Raw genomic sequence first — 20,923 nt, 5'->3', positions numbered from 1 at the left:
GTACTCATTCAAGGTACCCATGTTTACGGCCACCAATCATGACACCTAAATTTTGCATCTGGACCATTGAAAATAGGAAAAAAAGTTGCCTTTTCTGATAAATTGCATTTTCTGCATACCATGTAGACAGTAGATGGAAGGTACAGTGACAAACTGAAGAGGAATCACTCCAATATCCTGGTCCAACAAAAACAGGAGTGGTAACAGTGTTTTGGTATGGGGGATGTTTTTCTGGGAATCTCTGGGCACCTTCATTCTCCTAGACAACATTTTGAATGGTAAAAACTTCCTATGCTTTGTAGCTGACCAGGTACACTCTTTTGCAGTGACTGACTTCATGGATGGCATAGGTGTGTTCCAGCAGGATAATGTATCCTAGCAGTTTACTGGTATTGTTCTTCAAGAGCGGTTTGCCAAACATAAAAGGACTTCTAAGTGTCTGCCGAATTCACCAGATATGAATCAAAAGAACAGCTGTGATTATGTGGATGGATAGATGTAATGTTTGGATCCTCCACAATGGAGTATTGTAGAACAAGGGGGATGTAATCCTGATGAAATATCTCATGCTTTTTCAGAGGTCTTATACAGTCCATGCTGTGGTAGTGGCAGTACTGGTAGCAAGAAGATGACACCCACTATTAGGCAGGTAGTCATTTTAACTGGCCAATGTATAAATGTATACATAGGGTGTCACGACTTCATGTCATAACTTCAGGGCTGATTCTAAGTGAAAAATGTTATATTAATGTGGGTCCAATCCAGAATGGTTACAGAATTATTTTTGAAGCCATCTCCTATGTGGTCTTTTAGGTTTCACCTATTAAGTTTTATGCCACACGTCAGTCATCAAAAATTAAATGCACCTGCTCTTTCCAACAATAGGAGCATCTGATGATTTGTTTTAGCTTGGGATTGCACCAAAAATAGCTGATGTTTTTGGGTGATCTTACTTTTGCTGAACTAGTCCCTTTAAGTTTTAGTGTTCCTCAACACGGTGCTTGTAGGAAGCATGGTCCTCACACCAAGGGTTTTTTTTCCACGTGCCCGTGGGAAGAAGTCATGATAGACCATAATATGAGTACGGAATATATACATAAGATCATAAACTCGCAAGGTACATCAATGTGCTAAGGCATATCAGTGTTTGCAAGAGGTAGTTTACTTCTGGGTGGGATACCAGTATCAGGAAGCATGTACTACACAGCTAGTGATGAATACTGCTTATCAGATGTTACTAGTAAGCTTGTGAGAATACGGGCTGTACTACCATATCTTGATGTTAATGTTTTCTGTTATACTTTATGGTTTATTCTATTTGGATTCTTCTCTGCACTTTCACATAAACTCTCAAAGGTGCCTATAGGCACAAAAGGTTGGGGATCACTGTATAGCAGGGGAGGTAATGTGAATGGCTGGCAAGTCCACAGGCTCTAAACTGTGAAAAGGGTGTGCTCATTGCATGTTTTGAACAGCTGGCTAACTCCAAGTATTAACTTTATAAGAGAGAGAACTTTTTTCGTAGGAAAAACCAGTCTTCTGCCTTATTTTTTTTAGAGTCAATACATGTAGTCATTTGATATCTGAGTCCACCCAGAACTTCTGGATGGCCCACTTGCTAAATACTGTATGGAATCAGGCTGTCATCTATGTTTCATAATTAGTGAATAAATTATGAATTAGTATACTGTACTTCCTGCTTAAGAATAATTTTAAACAGCTCTTAAAAAAGATTTAAAGAAATAAAATTGTTATTTACGTTCAAAGTACTATATCGCTGGTACATCAAAAATTTAGTTATGAAATATAAATTACTGAAAATTAGTTACAAAATAATGCTTTTATTTAAACTTAAGCAAAAGTATTAACTAGCTAAATTATTTAATAGAATTCTTACTTTTACAGGTTGCTTGTTCAAGCGTACCCAACGATTTGATTTCATATCTCGTCTTTCAACATCATATCCAATTACTGGAGAACCTCCATCAGATCTAGGTGGGGACCATTTAATTTTTATAAAGTCGCGATCATTATCTAATACTTCAGGCTGGCCTGGTTTGCTAGGCACACCTATAAAATTCAATATAAGAATATATAAAACTAATGCAATAGAAACAAAGGCAGAGATTCCTGTAACCACTGAAGAGTATAAAATTTGTATAATCTGATTGCATTGCATGTGAATTGCAAGGAAAGCTTTATTTTTACACAATTTTTGTAATTTCATATTATGACCAATTCTTTGTTAGTTTCACATCATAATTGTTTTTATTTTTTTATAAATTTCTCATTTCTGAAAAAAACAGAAACTTTTTATTAAAAAAAATTGCAAAAAGCCATTCTTACGCTACAAAGAGGAGTAAAAGACAAGAGCATTTCTTGTACAGGATTTTTTCCCCAACACTTTAGATTCCTCCATTTGTAACTGTCTTGATAATGAAGCATCATTTCAGTACTTTGCACCCACAATTAAAAATAATAATAAAAATGTTTCAGCACAGCAAAATTCTGTTCAGGCCACCAATGACAATGTAAGTCATGAAAAGAATACTGCTAATCAGCAGTTATAATCCTCATAACATTTAAGTTTTCATTCTCAAAATTTCTAACAATTTCATATTTGATAAATTTGTAAATATCTTCAATTCAATTTCCTTCATCGTCCTGCATGATGGCTGTGTTAAGATGGGAGTCTGGTAGTGGAGAGAATTATTCAGGCATCAGAAGTGGCAAAATGAATAGCGTCAGTGGGACTTTCTCATGAAGAGAAACAATGGCAAAATGAATAAATATTACTTGGATCTTTTTATGAAGTTGGGAAGAATGGAATTCCTTGGTTGCAGGTTCACAAAAAAACTATTATATGGCACTGTGTGCTGCACTCAGGATAAATTCATGATAGTAAAGAGAAAAAAAAAAAAAAAAAAAAAAAAAAAAAAAGGAAACATGATTGGTTCCTTATTTTCATCTCTTTTCTCATCTTTTTCTAAACTGTTGGAATAAATCCATTATTCACATTATAAGATTCAAAACTTTATACCATGTCTAACTGCCTGTTGTAGATTGTTGTTGTTGCAGGGTTTTAGGCAAGGGTGTTCCAAGGGTAGGTGGCACCCAATTGCCAATTGAAATTTGGTGTCCCCTTTTAAAATTTTCTTCATATGTGTTTGTAAGTTTCAGGCACTCCTTGAACATTGGTGCCTGGGTGCAGAGCACCCATTGCACCCTCAGGATGGCACATCCCTGGTTTCAGGTGCATCAGCAACTTTCATATCTGAAATTTGCATGTGTTCTGTGTTTGATTTGATGTTTGCTGCGGGAAAAAACCCGAGGCAAAAAAAACCCCATGCTACCCTTGCCTGAGACCCAATAACTCAGCCACATTGTGAAAAAGACCCATAAAAAAAAAATCAGCATGTTCAGGAGGCAACTAGAGGGAGTAATACTCTTGATCTGATTATCAGTAGTGATTGTTCATGCATTAAGAATCTGCAAATAGAGGAACCACTAGGTGGCAGTGATCACAGTGTGCTAAGTGGGATTTACTCAAAGAGGTAACTACCATCAGGGGTAAAGGAAAGGGTTATTGCTTTCGTAAAGGCGACTACAATGGTCTGAGACAGTATTTAAATTCTATACACTGGGACCAACTGATGATGTTACCAACAGCAAATTCAAATTGGGAAGCATTCAAAGAACTTATCTTGGAAGCTACTAGGCTTTACATGCCAACTAAGAAATATTGTTCAAGGTTTAGGCCTAAATGGATGTCAGATGAACTAATGAGACATATGGCAGAGAAGAAAAATGCATGGGATACATATAAATTAACACGTGACACAGAAGCCTATGATAGATATAAGTTGATCTGTAACCAAGTTACAAAGGAGGTTAGGCAGGTGAAGGCAGATTATGAGAAATCTTTGTCAGAGGATACAAAAAAAACCAGCAAAGAGTTCGTTACTTATGTAAATTCTAGAAGGAAGGGGATGAATCAGATTGGTCCACTTGATATTGATGGTTCAACTGTTCATGATCCTGCTCGGGTAGCTAACTAAATGAATATTTTGCCTCAACATTCACACATGAGGAGTTATTCAGCGAGGGGAATGCCAAAGGTGTATTCAACTCTGGCAGTAAACTAGATAATCTTGTAATAACTGAGAGTAAAGTGGAGGAGAAATTGTTGAAGATAAACACAAGAAAGGCACCTGGGGTGGATGGGATCTATCCAGTGATATTAAAGGAGGCAGCAAAGGAAGTAAGCAAACCCTTAGCCATAATTATGAGAGCTTCTTTGGACTCAGGGGAGGTACCCATAGACTGGAGATGTGCAAATGTGACCTCAATATACAAAGGAGGATCAAAGGCTGACACAAGTAATTATAGAACTGTGAGTTTAACTTCTGTTCCAGGAAAATTAATGGAGGCACTGGTTAAAGAAGCACTGCAGGATCATCTAGACAAGACTTCAGTTATAGCTCGGACACAGCATGGTTTTGTTAAGGAAGTCTTGCCTGACCAATCTGATTGGATACTATGATGCAGTCACAAAAGAACTGGATGCAGGGAATAACTTTGATATTAGCATTAGCAGAGGCATTTGATGCAAGAAAGCAAGCTTATGCAGCATCAGCGAAAAAAAAAATAAAGTAAAATAAATAAATAAAAAATAACCACTTCCACTTCACCCCTCTGTTAATTCGAAATACCTGTCCAGCTGAGACTTAAACTTATTTAGGCTATCAACTTCCACCACAAGGGATGGAAGTCTGTTCCACCTACCAACCACCCTCTGCATCTATCCTACATCTGTCTTTCCTCAATTTGAATTTATGCCCTCTCAGGTGATTATTCTGAGCAAGAGGAAGAATCCCATCAGCATTGAGCATGCTCAAACCATTCAAGGCTTTATACACCTCTATCAGATCACCTCGCTGGTGCCTAGTCTCCAGACACTGTAATTTGCAAAACTTAAGCCTTTCTTCGTAAGAGCACCCCTTTGTTCCATTCACTAATCTTGTTGCCCTTCTCTGTACTCGTTCCAGCAGCTCTACATCCTTCTTGAAATGAGGCCTCCAGGCCTGTATACAATACTCTAGGTGTGGATTGACAATTGCCTTATACAAGGGAATAATCACCTCCTTATCCCTGCTAGAAAAATTCCTATATATCATTGACAATACACCATGAGCTACTCTTGCAGCCTGTCTGCACTGCTCAGAGAACTTCATATCTGCCTGCACAATTACCCCCAGGTCCCTTTCATTCTCTACCACTGTCAGTGTAGTACCACAGAGTTGATATATTGTTCTGGGGTTGCTGTTTCCCATATGTAGTACTTTACATTTGTCAATGTTAAACTTCATTTGCCACCTCTCAGCCCATCTGCTCAACCTTTCCAGATCCTGTTGCAGCAGCATAGTGTCAGTAGTGTCCTTGACAACCCTGCCAACCTTCGTATCGTCTGCAAACTTGGACATTAAGCTTGATATACCATCATCATATATTATATACTTGAATCTTAGAAAGGCTTTTGATACTGTTGCACATGGAAGACTGCTGCACAAATTGGAGCAGTGTGGCATTGGAGGGAAATTGCTGCTATGGATAAAGGGGTGGTTGAGGGAGAGAAGGCAGAGAGTGGTAATCAATGGACACTGCTCATTGTGGACTAATGTTATTAGTGGAGTCCCTCAGGGTTCAGTGTTGGGTCCATTATTGTTTTCTGTATTTATAAATAATATTGATGATGGTATATCAAGCTTAATGTCCAAGTTTGCAGATGATACAAAGGTTGGCAGGGTTGTTAAGGACACTACTGACGCTATGCTGCTGCAACAGGATCTGGAAAGGTTGAGCAAATCGGCTGAGAGGTGGCAAATGAAGTTTAACATTGACAAATGTAAAGTACTGAAGAGGACAGTTAATTCTGCTATAACATAGTTTACCAAAATGTAAAACAAACACACATTTTCTGAATGTAGGCCTCTTCTGGCATATCATCTGTGTCATTCATTTCCTCCAAGTTAGCATCAGGTGTGGTGTCATCATGTGGCCTTGCCCTCTTGTACCTAACTCCACCACATCTATGGGAGATGTTTTATTTCTATCTTTAGGTTTGATGCAACCAGTTTGGGTTCATTTCACATGCATTTCTAGTTGTTTCAAAGTTTTGTCAGATCTGAGAGGAGAGCTTCTATGTTTGCTACTTCAACATCCAGTGTGGCATCTCTAGCTTGGATAACCTTGTTGCAAATATCTATGCCAGCTAATAATTTGTACCACACAGGCAAAAGATGTCATATATAATAGAACTCCATGGACTTCATTTCTTGTTTTGGCAGTCAAATTTAGTTCTAGGAGGTCTTCCAGTGCTAATTTAATGCCAGGCAAGTGAGCTGCAAAAGGCTTTCCACATTCAACATGATCTGACCTTCTTGTTTCAGACATACCATGAAGAGAACAACCAATACGGTTTTGTAGTAATTCCCACCGCTTAGGACTGGAACTGAACCAGGGTATGTCTGCCAGGGGCAAAGGTTGATGACGTTGTAGAGTGGATATCATCTTTTAAGGGCACAAAAGGTGATATAGTTGTACATGTTGGCACCAATGATATTAAGAGTAGGAGACTGGCAGAATTACTTAACAAGTACAGGTCACTGTTGAAAAAAAGCTGTGAATTAGGGATGAATTTGAAAGTGTCTGCAATTCTGCCCAAACATAATAGGAGGGAGTATATGATGAGAGCTTTGTTGATCAATTTGGCCCTAGAAAGATTGTGCAAGGCTCAAGAGGTAGAATTTTTTTCAGCCTGGTCTGTACTTGTTAACAGTAGAGACTGCTTCTACAGCGATGGGATGCACTTAAATAGAAAGCGTGCAAGAATTTTTGCTGATGCCATCGAGGCAGTGTTAGGTGGGTCGGAAAACTGCTAGCTTGGGGGGGGGGATACAAGGACTAATAGAGTAACAGTAGCCAATGGCAGAGGTGAAAGTGATTCTTGCACTGCTTCTATTGGAATGAGCAGCAGCCTGGAAAACAAGATGCCGGATATTTCAGAGACTGTTGGTAGTCATTGCGGTACAAGTAAACACATGGGTTGTGTTAGGGTAGGTAAGAATAGGAACAGGTGCATGTATACTTGTGTGTACACCAATGCTAGGAGTTTGGTAAATAAATTTGATGAATTTGAGGTATTGCTCAAAACATCAAAGGCAGATATTGTGTCACACATATATAAGGAATGCAGAACTGGATTTTGCATTTGCTTTGTTTGTTTGTTGTTTGTTATTTGGATTTTAGGAGCATTAGGGTATTAGCAACTAAGGCCATTAGCAACTAAGAGCATTAGCAACTAAGGCCATATTGCTCCGGAATATGAGGTGGTCATTTCCTGACCTTTCCGCATCCTCCTGATCAAGAAGCGTGTGCTATGCACTGCTGCTCCTTCCCACCTGGCTACGGAGGCGGTCTGGAATTTGGAGAGTACAATGTGTACAGAAAGGATAGACAGGAGGGGTTATGCTATTAGTTAAGAAACACATAAAATCCAAGGAAGTGAAGCCAGTCGACATCGCTCGATAGTGCAGTGTCGAGTCAGTTTGGTGTGACATAAGCATTGGGAGATCAAAATTGAGAGTAGGAGTGTGATCTAGGCCTAATGACTCTGATGAGTATAATAAGAAACTGTACAGAGAAATAGAGTGGGCCAGTAAATCAGAGAGTCTTATAATGATGGATTTTAATTTCCCAGATATTGACTGGAATTTGTGGGTTGGTCACTCACTAGCAAGGCTTTTATGGATTTATTGGATGATTGTTTTCTATATCAGCATGTTCGAGAGGCAACTAGAGGGAGTAATACTCTTGATCTGATTATCAGTAGTGATTTTTCATGCATTAAGAATTTGCACATAAAGGAACCACTAGGTGGTAGTGATCACAGTGTGCTGGAAGTGGGATTTACTCAAAGAGGTAACTACCATCAGGGGTAAAGGGAAGGGTTCTGCTTTCATAAAGGCAACTATGATGGTCTGAGACAGTTTTAAATTCTATACAGTGGGACCAACTGATGATGTTACCAACAGCAAATTCAAAATGGGAAGCATTCAAAGAACTTATCTTGGAAGCTACTAGGCTTTACATACCAACTAAGAAATATTGTTCAAGGTTTAGGCCTATATGGCAGAGAAGAAAAAAGGAAGGGATACATATAAATTAATGGGTGACATGGAAGCCTATGATAGATATAAGCTGGTCTGCAACCAAGTCACAAAGGAGATTAGGCAGGCAAAGGCAGATTATGAGCAATCCTTGGCAAAGGATGCAAAGAAAAACAGAAAATTCTTTACCTATGTAAACTCTAGCAGGAAAGGGATGAATCAGATTGCTCCACTGGATACTGATGGTTCAACAGTTGAGGATCCTGCTCAGTTGGCTAACAAACTAAACAAGTATTTTGCATTTACATTCACACATGAGGAGTTATTCAGGAATGGGAATACCAGAGGTGAAGTAAACTCTGGCAGTGAGCTAGGTGATTTTTGTAATAACTGAGAGGAAAGTGGAGGAGAAATTGTTGAGGATAAACATAAAAAAGGCACCTGGGGTGGATGGGATCTATCCAGTTATTATTATTATTATTATTATTAGCCATAAGGTGCAAGGGAGCCTGAGGCGTATGCTGCACCAGCCAAAAAAAAAATTCTGTGTTACCCTGAGAGAGAGAGAGAGAGAGAGAGAGAGAAGTAGAAGGGAATCACCAAGAAAGCAAGAAAGAAAAGAATGACGATATCCAGCTCAGGACCATGGGTTTGCCAAGCCCATACTCACCAGATGTGCAGGAAGCAAAGGAAGTAAGCAAACCCTTAGTCATAATTATGAGAGCTTCTTTGGACTCTGGGGAGGTACCCATAGACTGGAGGTGTGCAAATGTGACCCCAATTCACAAAGGAGGATCAAAGACTGACACAAGTAATTTTTTTTTTTTTTTTTTTTTTTATGTGAACCCCAAACATGAGAGGTATTAGAACCTATAGTACTTAGTACCGTGCTTGGGTAATTATAGACCTGTGAGTTTAACTTCTGTTCCAGGAAAATTAATGGAAGCACTGGTTAAAGAAGCACTGCAGGATCATCTAGACAAGACTTCAGTTATGCTCGGACACAGCATTTGCCTGACCAATTTGATTGGATACTATGATGCAGTCACAAAAGAACTGGATGCAGGGAATAACTTTGATATTATATAGTTGGATCTTAGAAAGGCTTTTGATACTGTTGCACATGGAAGACTGCTGCACAAATTGGAGCAGTGTGGCATTGGAGGCAAATTGCTACTATGGATAAAGGGATGGTTGAGGGGGAGAAGACAGAGAGTGATAATCAATGGACACTGCTCATCGTGGACTAATGTTATTAGTGGGGTCCCTCAGGGTTCAGTGTTGGGTCCATTATTGTTTTCTGTATTTATAAATGATACTGATGATGGTATTTCAAGCTTAATGTCCAAATTTGCAGACGATACAAAGGTTGGCAGGGTTGTTAAGGACACTACTGACGCTATGCTGCTGCAACAAGATCTGGAAAGGTTGAGCAGATGGGCTGAGAGGTGGCAAATGAAGTTTTATATTGACAAATGTAAAGTACTACATATGAAAAACAGCAACCCCAGAGCAACTTGTCAATTCTGTGGTACTACACTGACAGTGGTAGAGAATGAAAAGGGCCTGGGGGTAATTGTGCAGGCAGATATGAAGTTCTCTGAGCAGTGCAGAAGTGCTGCAAGAGTAGCTCATGGTGTCTTGTCAATGATATACAGGACTTTTTCTAGCAGGGATAAGGAGGTGATTATTCCCTTGTATAAGGCAATGGTCAGGCCACACCTTGAGTACTGTATACAGGTCTGGAGGCCTCATTTCAAGAAGGATGTAGAGCTGCTGGAATGAGTACAGAGAAGGGTAACAAGATTAGTGAATGGAACAAAGGGTTGCTCTTACGAAGAAAGGCTTAAGTTTTGCAAATTACAGTGTCTGGAGACTAGGCACCGGCTAGGTGATCTGATAGAGGTGTATAAAGCCTTGAATTGTTTGAGCATGCTCAGTGCTGATGGGATTCTCCTTCTTGCTCAGAATAATCACCTGAGAGGGCATAAATTCAGATTGAGGAAAGACAGATGTAGGATAGATGTGCGGAAATTTGCCTTTAGCCAGCGGGTAGTTGGTTGGTGGAAGAGACTTCCATCCCTTGTTGTGGAAGTTGATAGCCTAAATAAATTTAAGGCTCAGCTGGACAGGTATTTCCATCGAACGGAGGGGTGAAATGGAAGTGTTTTTTTTTTTTTTTGGTTGATGCTGCATAGCTTGCTTTCTTGCATCATATGCCTCTACTAATGCTAACTGAACAGGTGAGAGAATTGAATTGTTCTGAAAAAGGTTATTGCTTCAGGTATGCATTCAGCAGCATCATTTCGACATAAGTCAAATGTGTGACAACCGCAAGGTGAAAAAATTGCTGTTGGGCATTGTTCTTGTATTTTTGCTTGTGCGCCATTGTATTTTCCAGCCATATTTGCCCCATTATCATAGGCTTGAGCTCTACAATCTCTGAGAGGTATTAGCATGTTCTTTCAATGTATCAACTGAGCAATTTCTTCCCCTCTTTTGTTGCTACAACCTGAAAACTGGAGAAATCTTTCTTGAATTTCATTCTGCGTTTCTTTTAAAAGTACTTATCTCAAAAGAAATGTTGTTTTTTCAATATGGGAGGAATCTGGTGTAGCATCTACTAATACTGCAAAGTACTTTGCAGATTGCTTCTCCAAAAAAATGTGTTGTTTCACAAGATTCGAGTATTCTGTAATAAATTCATTTTGTGAGTCAGGGGACAGATAATGAACTTGAAGCCACTCACTCCTTTTCTGTGACTCTTCTACACTTATCGCATGTTCCTGAAGGATGGGGTCCCACCTGGAGAGCAATTCAATGTCCTAAAAAGTGTCCATTGTTTGAATCACGAATTCGATGGGATGAACCAGTAAATGCCAGATCACGTTCTCCTAAACATAGTACAACATCAATGATGTGCTTTAAAATATTGTACCATTTCACAACTTCAGTTTTGATTGATGCTTCTAAGATGGTTTCAACTCCTGTCCCAGACAGCAGGCACCTTTCTTTCACCAAGCTAGGTAAAATTCTCTGTGACTATTGCCTTTTTCATGTTTTGTGATCCTGTAGGAAAGTTTCTGCCACTTCCCAGCCTTCAGCAGATTTAGTGTTGAGACTACTGACTATCTTGTGCCAAAATAATCGACATGGAAAGCAATATAATGTTTGTTTCTGTTGACTCCAGACAAGCCAGTCTCTTACATGTAGTTCTCCATTGGTTCTTTGAAATTTCAGTATGCTTTCTGGAAAAACTTGATTGCAGATATCTTTTGGGAATGTTTTAGGTAGATGGATGTGACCATTCGTAACATACTTTTCTATTTCCTTTTGAGATGGAAACTCAGTTGTGATACATCCAATATCAAGGCCTACATTATGATTACTCCTCTTGTTTTCCAAATTCACTTTCACATGCACCTGTATGTCTGTTTCTTTCTGTTTTCTATTTTCATTTCCTGCATCTGCCCCTTCATCAAAATTCTGTGAATGATTACCCAAATCAACTGCTCCTTGTTTGGGGATGATGTTTCCAACAGTTTCTTCTTGCTCCAATTCTATAGGTGAGTTCAATGAACAATTTTTGGAAGCCGCACTTAATCAAAATTGAAAGAGTGTTTGTTGACCCCTTTTTTCATTATCCTTTTGTTCTTTCTTGTCTTTTCTTTTCTAGGTTCCTGATTTGTGAGAATACATTTTGGAGAGATGATTTATAATTTATACTTTTATATCTTAAAAAAGGAAAAAAAAAAGAAAATAAGACAAAAAATATTATATACTAATAATTTAGTAGTAGTAGTAGAAGCAGTGGTAGCAGTGGCAGTAGACTAGTATTAATGGTAGTACTAGTAGTAATAGTAGTAGTAGTAGTAGTATAAGTAGTGGTAGCAGTGGCAGTAGACTAGTATTAATAGTAGTAGTAGTATTGCTATAATTAATGTGACATAAAAAGAGAACATGCTACTACAGCTAAGTTCAAGCAATGTCAACATCCACCAGTCAACGATAAAAGCCATTCCGATTTTTAATATTGTATATTAATATACACTTTACTTTTTCATGATTCACATACAAATTGCATACTACTTAAGTTTCTTTGTAGCGTAAAATCATTGGCTTATCAGAATGTACAATATGTGATGCCTGATCTTTTGAATACTCTTAGCCAAGCTGGCGATCATAGTTACCATTAGGCCACAAATGTTCTATAGATAAGTTACAAACTGTTGTAATAATGTGTAATATAGGTTGGTTACATTTAATACTTTGGTTCCCCCTTTGTATTCCGAGTACATCGTAACCCCTGCACCCCCCTATCATATACCCTGACAAAAAATTACAACTGCATACATATTGAATTATTGAGGGCAGTTGGAATTTTCAGCACCACAGTTCACAATGTGCATTTTTTGTGGTGGCATAAGGGCTTCAACTCACAACCTCCTTGCTTGTGGCTGCATAATCTAACCACTGAACCATGGCTGGCTTCCAATCAAATGTCAGATTACTGGATTTTCGGGATCATCAGATGCCACATAAAATTTAACATATTATAAAGCCATATTGGCTTCTATAACATGTTTAATGTACGTGTCTATTTTACTTTCAACATCTTAATATTCATCTTATTTGGCTGATAACTGTTTGGAATTTGAAACCTGGAGGGCGGGCACCTTTTCTGGTTTCTGCTCAATAATGAATCAAGTTAATTTTTTATTATTACAATTAATACCTTTTTCATAATTCAAGGAAAACCATTACGTGCAGTAATGAATAACTGTTTTCCAAATTGCAAAAATGTTTTGTTATATATATATATATATATATATATATATATATATGTTTGAATAATGACATTAAGGAAATAAATATAAAGCTATCATTAGAGGCAGCAAAAATACATCCTCCACATGATACCCATTACATAACCGATAATAACCAATTATAAATGATAATCAATTAAAATCAAATTAAAACATATGCCATTAGTATGACAAAACTGTAGAGTAAAAATTTAACATAAAAATTAAATCAATAGGGAGGGGAAAGTAAAGGTAACAAGACCAGACAGAAATTGTAGCCGAAAGCCTCCAAATAATTTAGAAATTCAGTTAAATCCAATTAATAATAAATCCATATTAAAATTTAAAATATAAGGCCAATTATATAGAAATTTATTTTATTTTAGTAGTTTGTTTAGTCCCCTTTTTGGTGATATTTCACGTCTCTCGGAAGTGGTACCTTACAAGGGGGAGGTGCTGCTAAATTTCTATATAATTGGCCTTATATTTTAAATTTTAATATGGATTTATTATTAATTGGATTTAACTGAATTTCTAAATTATTTGGAGGCTTTCGGCTACAATTTCTGTCTGGTTTTGTTACCTTTACTTTCCCCCTCCCTGTTGATTTAAAACATATGCCATACTACTGGCATATGTTTTAATTTATTATCACTTATAATTGATTATTATCTGTTATATATATATATATAACCGATAATAATGTATAGATAAATGTTTATTTTCAGTGTATTGGGTAGGGGTGCTGACCTGTCAATTGTAATTACCATGGAAAAAAATAGAGAATGCCACAAAGGTAAAAGCAGAAAATGTGAAATTAAATTAGATTAACATAAAAATGATAATGATAATAATAATGGTACTTAAAGTAGTGGGTACTAGGGCTTTAACTACTTCTTCATGGAGTCAGCAGCCAAAACCATAGGACCCACCGTAATAAACAGGGTTTCTATTATGATGTGCACAGGTGAAATGTATACATCATAGCTGACCCGACAGAGACCAAAAGGAAGGAATAAAATTCCAACATAAATAAAAATAAATATATAAGTATAAAATAGAGTTAAAAAGCTAAAATAATGCCAATTAAATCTAGATAAAGGAAAAAAGAATGAAAGTTTGAATTCAAAAAGAAGGAAAAATACAGTATGAAATTTAAACAAAGTAACCCAGTTTAATAATTTAATACTTTTTCTTGCTTGCTTAGTCATTCAGTAATGTGATTAAATCCTATTATTTTTATCAATATTATATATATATATAAAAATAATGATTTAACAAATAAATTGTTAAATCATTATCTTTTATGTAATTGTATTTTAACATATTTTATAGTGAGAATTTGAAAATTTTAAGCATTTTTTACCATATGGACTCTTGGCAACAACAGGCCTGCTGGTAATGAGAGGTTCAGATGAACCTTGCGCATTCTGAGCACAAACACGGAATTCATATTCAGTTCCCTCATTGAGCTTGGGTACTGTACAGTTTGTACTGGAAGGAGGAATGTGTGAAACAGCAGGAAGCCAGCTTCCACCTCGAGATTTATCTCTCTTTTCAACGATATATCCACTGCAGAAAAAAAATTATTTATTAATTTTCATTCATTAAGTGTGTAATGACAATATTTAACAACATCAGCAGCAGCAACAACTCCAATAGTTATTCACCAAAGAATTCAGCAATTACATCAGGAGGGAATTTGGACTAGACATATGGAAGATCCTAGATTACATCAGGGAAAATTAGTTGGCTGAAACTACCAACTGTACACTGGCAAAAAGATTGAAGCCATGACAGGTGGAGAGACCTACAAATACCCGGGGATGATGCAGGCTCAGCAGTTAGAGCAAAGGAGATAAAGGCCTGCCTGACCAAAAAAAATACAATCAGTGACTCAGAAGCCTACTTAAAACAAATTTAATGGAGGGAACACAATTAAATCTATGAACACCTATGCAGTCCCAGTACTGACATACTCATTTGGGATCAGAGAATGGACTAGAACACCGATGTGGAGGAGATCATTAAAAAGACAAGGACAATGATAACCAAGAGCCACCAAAATCACCCAAAGTCAGCTGATGAGACGCTGACCATAGTTCGGGAAGGAGTAAGGGGTTGACAGTCATCATTGAGCAAAAGAAGAAAGCAATTGAGAAGCTGAAAGATTACTTTCAGAAAAACACAGCACTCTACCAGTCCATATGGAAGACAAACAAATGGCATACTCCACTCAACTCCTCCTTCCAAGACAAAAGAAATGAAGATAGAAAGATGGGCAAAGAAGGCACTCCATGACAGACATTACAATGAACTCCAACAAGACCATATAGATAAAATGGCTTCCATTGCATGGCTCAAGAGCTCAATGCTCTTCCCCAGGACTGAAGGATTCGTGCTCACCATCCAAGACTGGGTAATCAACACCAGGAACTCTAGAAAATACATTGCAAAGAATCTGGAGTGAAAGATGACACATATTGATGATGCCACCTGGCCTTGGAAACAATTCAACACTTCACCACAGGATGTAGGGTTATCACCAAGAAGGAGCATACTCACAGATGTGACCAGGTCGCCAGGATAATACATCAGAAGCTAGCAAGGAAATACCAGATGTTCAAAGAAAGTGTACTGTATCATAAGCACAAACCCCAAGCTGTACCAGAGATCCCTACCCACAAGCTGTACTGGGACAATGCCATAATAACAGACAATCCTGCAAAACAGACCAGACATAACCCTCACTGACAAGAAGGAAAAGACTACTTCTAGAAAACTGATGAGGAAAAGATCAGGAAGTACACAGACCTAGATCAAAGAGATGTGGCATATAGAGAAAGTAATGACTATCCCGATCACTGTTAACCACTGGCACAGTGCCAAATACCCTACATAAGAGCCTAGCAGCAACAGGCCCCAGAGAACTCCTACAAGGAACTCCAGAAAGTCACAATCCTGAAAATCTGTAGGAGAGTCAGACAGTTCCTCGATCAACAGTAATACATAGTTGTACATAATAACCACTCTGTGGACTAGGTACCAGCACTTGTTATGGGGGTGGAATCTCCCCCATCAGGAAGGAATAATAACATAAAAAAAATAATAGTAATAAACGGAATAATTAACCAATCAAACATTTTACATCAATTACAAGGTCATTATAGTTACAAGACCATACATGGTGTTCAAAATATTTTGAACTCCATGTATGAATTCTAAGTGAAGAACCAAAATAAGAAGTCCATATAAATGTGGATCAAAAAATACTTCTGGTTTGAATTATAGCTGAGAGAAAAAAAAAAGGCTTTTGAAATAATTGCTATTGCATTTAATCATAATTATCACATATAAATTTGTATATCATCTTTATTAGATAAGTAAAGAAATTCAGTGCCGCCAATAGAAACAGTAACTGGGTTTAATAAGCAATTAATTAACAGAATTAATTAACAGGAGTTTTCAAGATTTAAGTATCTCTTCATCAGCTGTGTGAATACATACATAAATATAAAATATGAAACGTTACAAATGGAATGTGCAGAGCATGGTCATGTTGAGAAAAAAGAGTGTGCACGAGGATATGCAAATGCTAAAGCAGCCTTTCTCAACCTTTTTACCCTGAAAATAATTTTCAGGTCTCAGGGAACTCCTGCATAAAAATTATTATATCTACAGCTCAGGGTACATTAGCGTGATCAGTAAGTTGTAGATATACTAAATCACAATAATAATTGTCGATGCTGTTTTAAGCAGAGAATATTTTTTTTGTGAATCTGTTTCTTTTGGCCAACATATTAGCCTACTCTTTTTGTTTGGTTCCCCCTCCCCAATAAAGATATAAACTCTAATGCAAGTCAGTAGTGTATGTAAAGGAAACTTCAGTTCTTCCTTTTTTTCAATTTCCTACTTAATTTTTTTACCTTATCCCAGTAGGCCTAAAAGTCTCATCACAAATTTCTACTATACAAGATGCTAATGAGGTATGGTATGTGTAAGAGTGTTTTTTTTTTTTTTTTCTATTTAAAACTAAAAATGACTTTTTAGCCAACTTTTCTGGAAAAAAAAAAAACAGGTAGTTAAGCTTAGCTTAACCTTTCTTGAAATTAATCTCTTTCTTTCCTTTTCATAAACTTTAAAAACTCATAAAGCAAACATAATAAATTTCGGTTAAATAACTGGCTTAAGCCAAAATGGGATTTAATTTTTCTAAAGGTAGCCTTGGTAGATTTAATTTAAATAAAGGTTGTAAATTGGTTATAATTAATGTTATTTACAACATGAAAATTTAATGACACTGCTGAACAGTAAAGCTTTCTAAAACCATAAGCCAAAGCAATATGAATAAAAATATAGCCTAAGACACAATTTTATACAAGATTTTGAAAAAACATTTTCTTACTGAGTGACATGATCAGGCTCAAATATAGGCCTAGCAGTTACAAAATTATTATACACATGTGTTGGTTTCTTGATCTCTTTCACAGGCATATATATGCACAAAGGTGTTATTTTTGAAACTAAAAATAAAGAATGAAATTTACCTCTTTAATGTGAAACCTGTGTTTTTTTTTTATTGCACAAATATTCAATTCTGGGTCGAACTTGAGATAAGCACACATCAGTTTGATCTTCAACTGAAATGAGATTGCTCTTGATGCTTGTTAAACAAAAAAGCTTCCTCATACACGTAAGAAGTTGAAAACTGCATCAAAATGTTCATTGCTTTCCTATGAATGGTAGGATACTCTTCTTTTAAAGAAATCCAGAATTTGTCTAAGGGAAGATCAGTAAATCTCATTTAGAGTGTACAATCAGACTGAAGCTCCCAAAGTTCTTCCTCTTCTCTCATAGTCAAGTTCTCCCCCTCGTGGATAGCACAGTTGGTAGGATCACCGTTCTCCACACGCTGGGTGGAAAAGACCTGAGTCTGAATCCTGTTGATGACAGGAGAAATTTTTGTTTCACAACATGCCTGAGTTAGTCACTCTCAGGTGATGGCAGCATGGTCCCCCCCCCCCTGAAACTCAGGTTTTTCATCCAGCAAACATAAAATCGACCTCAGGAAACACACACTTTTCAGATAATATACATGGAGCAACATGCTTTAGTCACCGATGTTTCTAAAACCCTACAACAACAACAACAACAATGGCAACAACAAAAAGTTAAGTTCTGAGGCTGATAAGAAGATTCAGAAAAGGATCCCCCATCCAGTCATACATTTCTGTTGAAAGGGAGGGAAAATACTGTTAAATTTTGTTCTTCCAGCTGGTTTTCAATAAGACTTTCTGATATCCTTCCTCACTCTCAAGCCCAAGCAGCAGTGGAAACATTTCAAGGTTTCCTTTTGCAACATGATTTTTCCAAAGATTCAGTTTCCTTTTAAATCTTAGAATCTTGTCACTTGAAGTTAAAACATTTTCTCCAGAGCCTTGCAGAGACTTGTTCAACTCGTTCACATGATGAAAAATGTCTGCTAAGTAGGCTAGATTCTGCAGCCATTCTTCATCTTCAAAGTACTCAGCAAAATCTGGCCTACTATTTTCTTGAAAGTACTCCTGCAATTCACCTTTCAGCTCAAAACCTTGTTGAGAAGTCTTCCTCTACTAAGCCACTGGATTTCTGTATGTAGCACAAGATTTATGTGCTCTTTATCCAGGTTTTCACACAGTTTTTTAAACATTCTCGATTGAACTGGTCTTTGTTTAATAAAGTTAACCATTTTTGTAGAATCATCCAGACTTTTTTTCATTTCATCTCCGATAGTTTTTGACACTAGCACCTCTCTGTGAAGAAAGCAGTGTCTTGTGACAATGTCAGGATTTTTTTTTTTTTACAAGAGAGGCGAAACCTCCCATGGAGGTTTCGCCTCTCTTTTTGTCTTGGAACCTTCCAAGACAGACTTGTTGTTTTCAGATATGAAGACAAAACATTAAATATATCTTGGCCTTTGCTAGTTTTGCGTAGCTCTTTGCAGCAGAAAAAGTTTTCTTGAATTTCACTATCAAATTCAAATTCATTCCACCAATAAATGCCAAGCTAAAGCATGACATTTACTGGTGAAATCTCATCAATCTGGATAGAGAAGCTATTGTTTTTCAGTTTATTACACAAAAACTCTTCAGCATCATGTGACATGTCATCAACACGTAGATTTATCATACTGTTTGAGAGTGGAACCTTTCCAATTTCTCATACTGCATGTTGTCCTAGCATTTTTACTCATTATAATTTTACATGCTGGCATTATTAGGTTCTTGTCAACTGTGTGACTTTTCCTTTTCTGGGCTACAAGTTCTGCTACTGAATAACTTGCTTCCTAAGTCTTTTCACTGAATGCAACTATTTTTAACAAAAGCTTTACTGTTTTGAGATTCCAATAGCCATTTAAAATAATCAGTACTTTTACTTGTCAAATGGCTGTGATTTGTAGTTAAGTGTCTTTTCAATTTTGCTGGAGCCATTGCTGCATTTGTAAGTTGTTTGCCACAATGGAATAGGACAACTTTGATTACCAGCCAATGTAAAACTCATTTATAAGTAGCTATCATTGTAAAGACAGCCTTCTTTTGTGTCCCTTGTTGCACTAGTGCAGTGAAATGGCTCAGAAGATTGTAATTCTTCATCACTAACCTTATCAGAATTGTCTGTATGCTTAAGCCTAGAATCCTCCTCTTCCATCTCACACCTCATCTTCAAAATTTGCCACATTGGACCATCAGACATGTTTATAAAATACAAATGCTAATAAAATATAACACTGAAGGGCACAATAAATAACTAAACAAGAAAATCACAATAAATAACTAAACAAGAAAATCACAAAAAATACAAAAACTGCACAATACAATTCACTTCTAACCTACACAATCCAATTTTTGCAACGTTTACAACAACAGCAGTTGGTGAAGATAATTCGGAAGGCAGAGGTTGACATCATCAGCCTACTGTCCTCCCCTCTGTGCAATACAGCATCCACCAATTATTAATGGCCTCCCCTATCTCACGTCAAAAACTAAGAATGGACTCAATCAAATTAATGCGGTCCTATTGCGCACTGCCATACAGGATTGCTGGCACTGGAGTGCAGGAATAAATCAAACCCCCATATGGGTAGGATTGCTGGCACCTCTGGAGTGCAGGATCAACTTGCAAACCCTCAGGGGGTAGGATTCAGCTGGCACCATCTGGTGCAGGATTGTCAGGGCTCTCGTGTCAGTGCGGGCCCCCAGAGTACCCATGGCCTCTGGCGATCATGCGGGGACACATGTCCCCATGACTTTTATTCCATCTCCTCTACCCTTACTTTGCTTTCTTTGGGTGGCCTAACTTCTCTTTCAAGTCACCTGAAGCTTTTCACTCTCATTCGGACCTACCTTCGCTATCTCTCCATGCAACCTTCACACTTCCTGTTTTTTTTTTCTCTTCTTCTTTATTCTTTTTTTTTTTTAATTAGTCTCTGTCAGGAAGCTCAGGCTACCCTGGCTCATCACCCAGTGGTTGTGGCAGGCAACATAGGGTCCCACTAGGGACCACACAAGCAGCCAGAGACTTAACAACAGAAACAAAACACAATACCACATAAACCTGACACAACACTTTTTTCTGGCTTTTGCAGTTGTTCTGCATTCCATCACAGAGTACATATGGCATAGATGTGGGCAACCACCAGTGGCACCTGACCCTAAATACTATGCCATACGGGGCTGAAAGACCTCTAATGAAATTGCTATAGGGGCTGCTCGGTCACTGTCCATCACTGCGAATGCTAACATTGCATAGTGTGCAGAGTTCAAAAAATTTTTATTTTTTTTCAATCACAATCCCTCGCAGAACCCCGATTGAGAAACCTTGTGCTAAAACATCACAGTGTAGGACTAGGTGATTGTTGTAGATGCTGGCTGTGTACATGGGCTGATTGCCAGCATTGGTCATGCTGTAACA

At 37.5% G+C, this 20,923-nt stretch overlaps 1 protein-coding gene across 2 annotated transcripts in view; it reads right to left on the bottom strand.

The window, feature by feature from the left end:
- Positions 1-20,923, bottom strand: part of LOC150079033 (twitchin-like) — a 2,795,346-nt gene that overhangs the window by 1,035,050 nt on the left and 1,739,373 nt on the right. For both annotated transcript variants that reach the window (XM_090382361.1, XM_090382360.1), the window contains 2 exons: positions 14,340-14,545; positions 1,898-2,070 (listed from right to left, as the gene is read on the bottom strand). In XM_090382361.1, coding sequence (XP_090238487.1) covers positions 1,898-2,070; positions 14,340-14,545 — 379 coding nt within the window. The remainder of the gene's footprint in view (positions 1-1,897; positions 2,071-14,339; positions 14,546-20,923) is intronic.

The sequence above is a fragment of the Mastigoproctus giganteus genome, chromosome 10 (assembly GCF_048544385.1).
Source record: "Mastigoproctus giganteus isolate SK-2022 chromosome 10, ASM4854438v1, whole genome shotgun sequence".
Lineage (NCBI taxonomy): Eukaryota > Metazoa > Arthropoda > Arachnida > Uropygi > Thelyphonidae > Mastigoproctus > Mastigoproctus giganteus.
The sequence above is the reverse complement of the archived record's forward strand: the minus strand, read 5'-3'. Positions and strand labels throughout refer to the sequence as shown.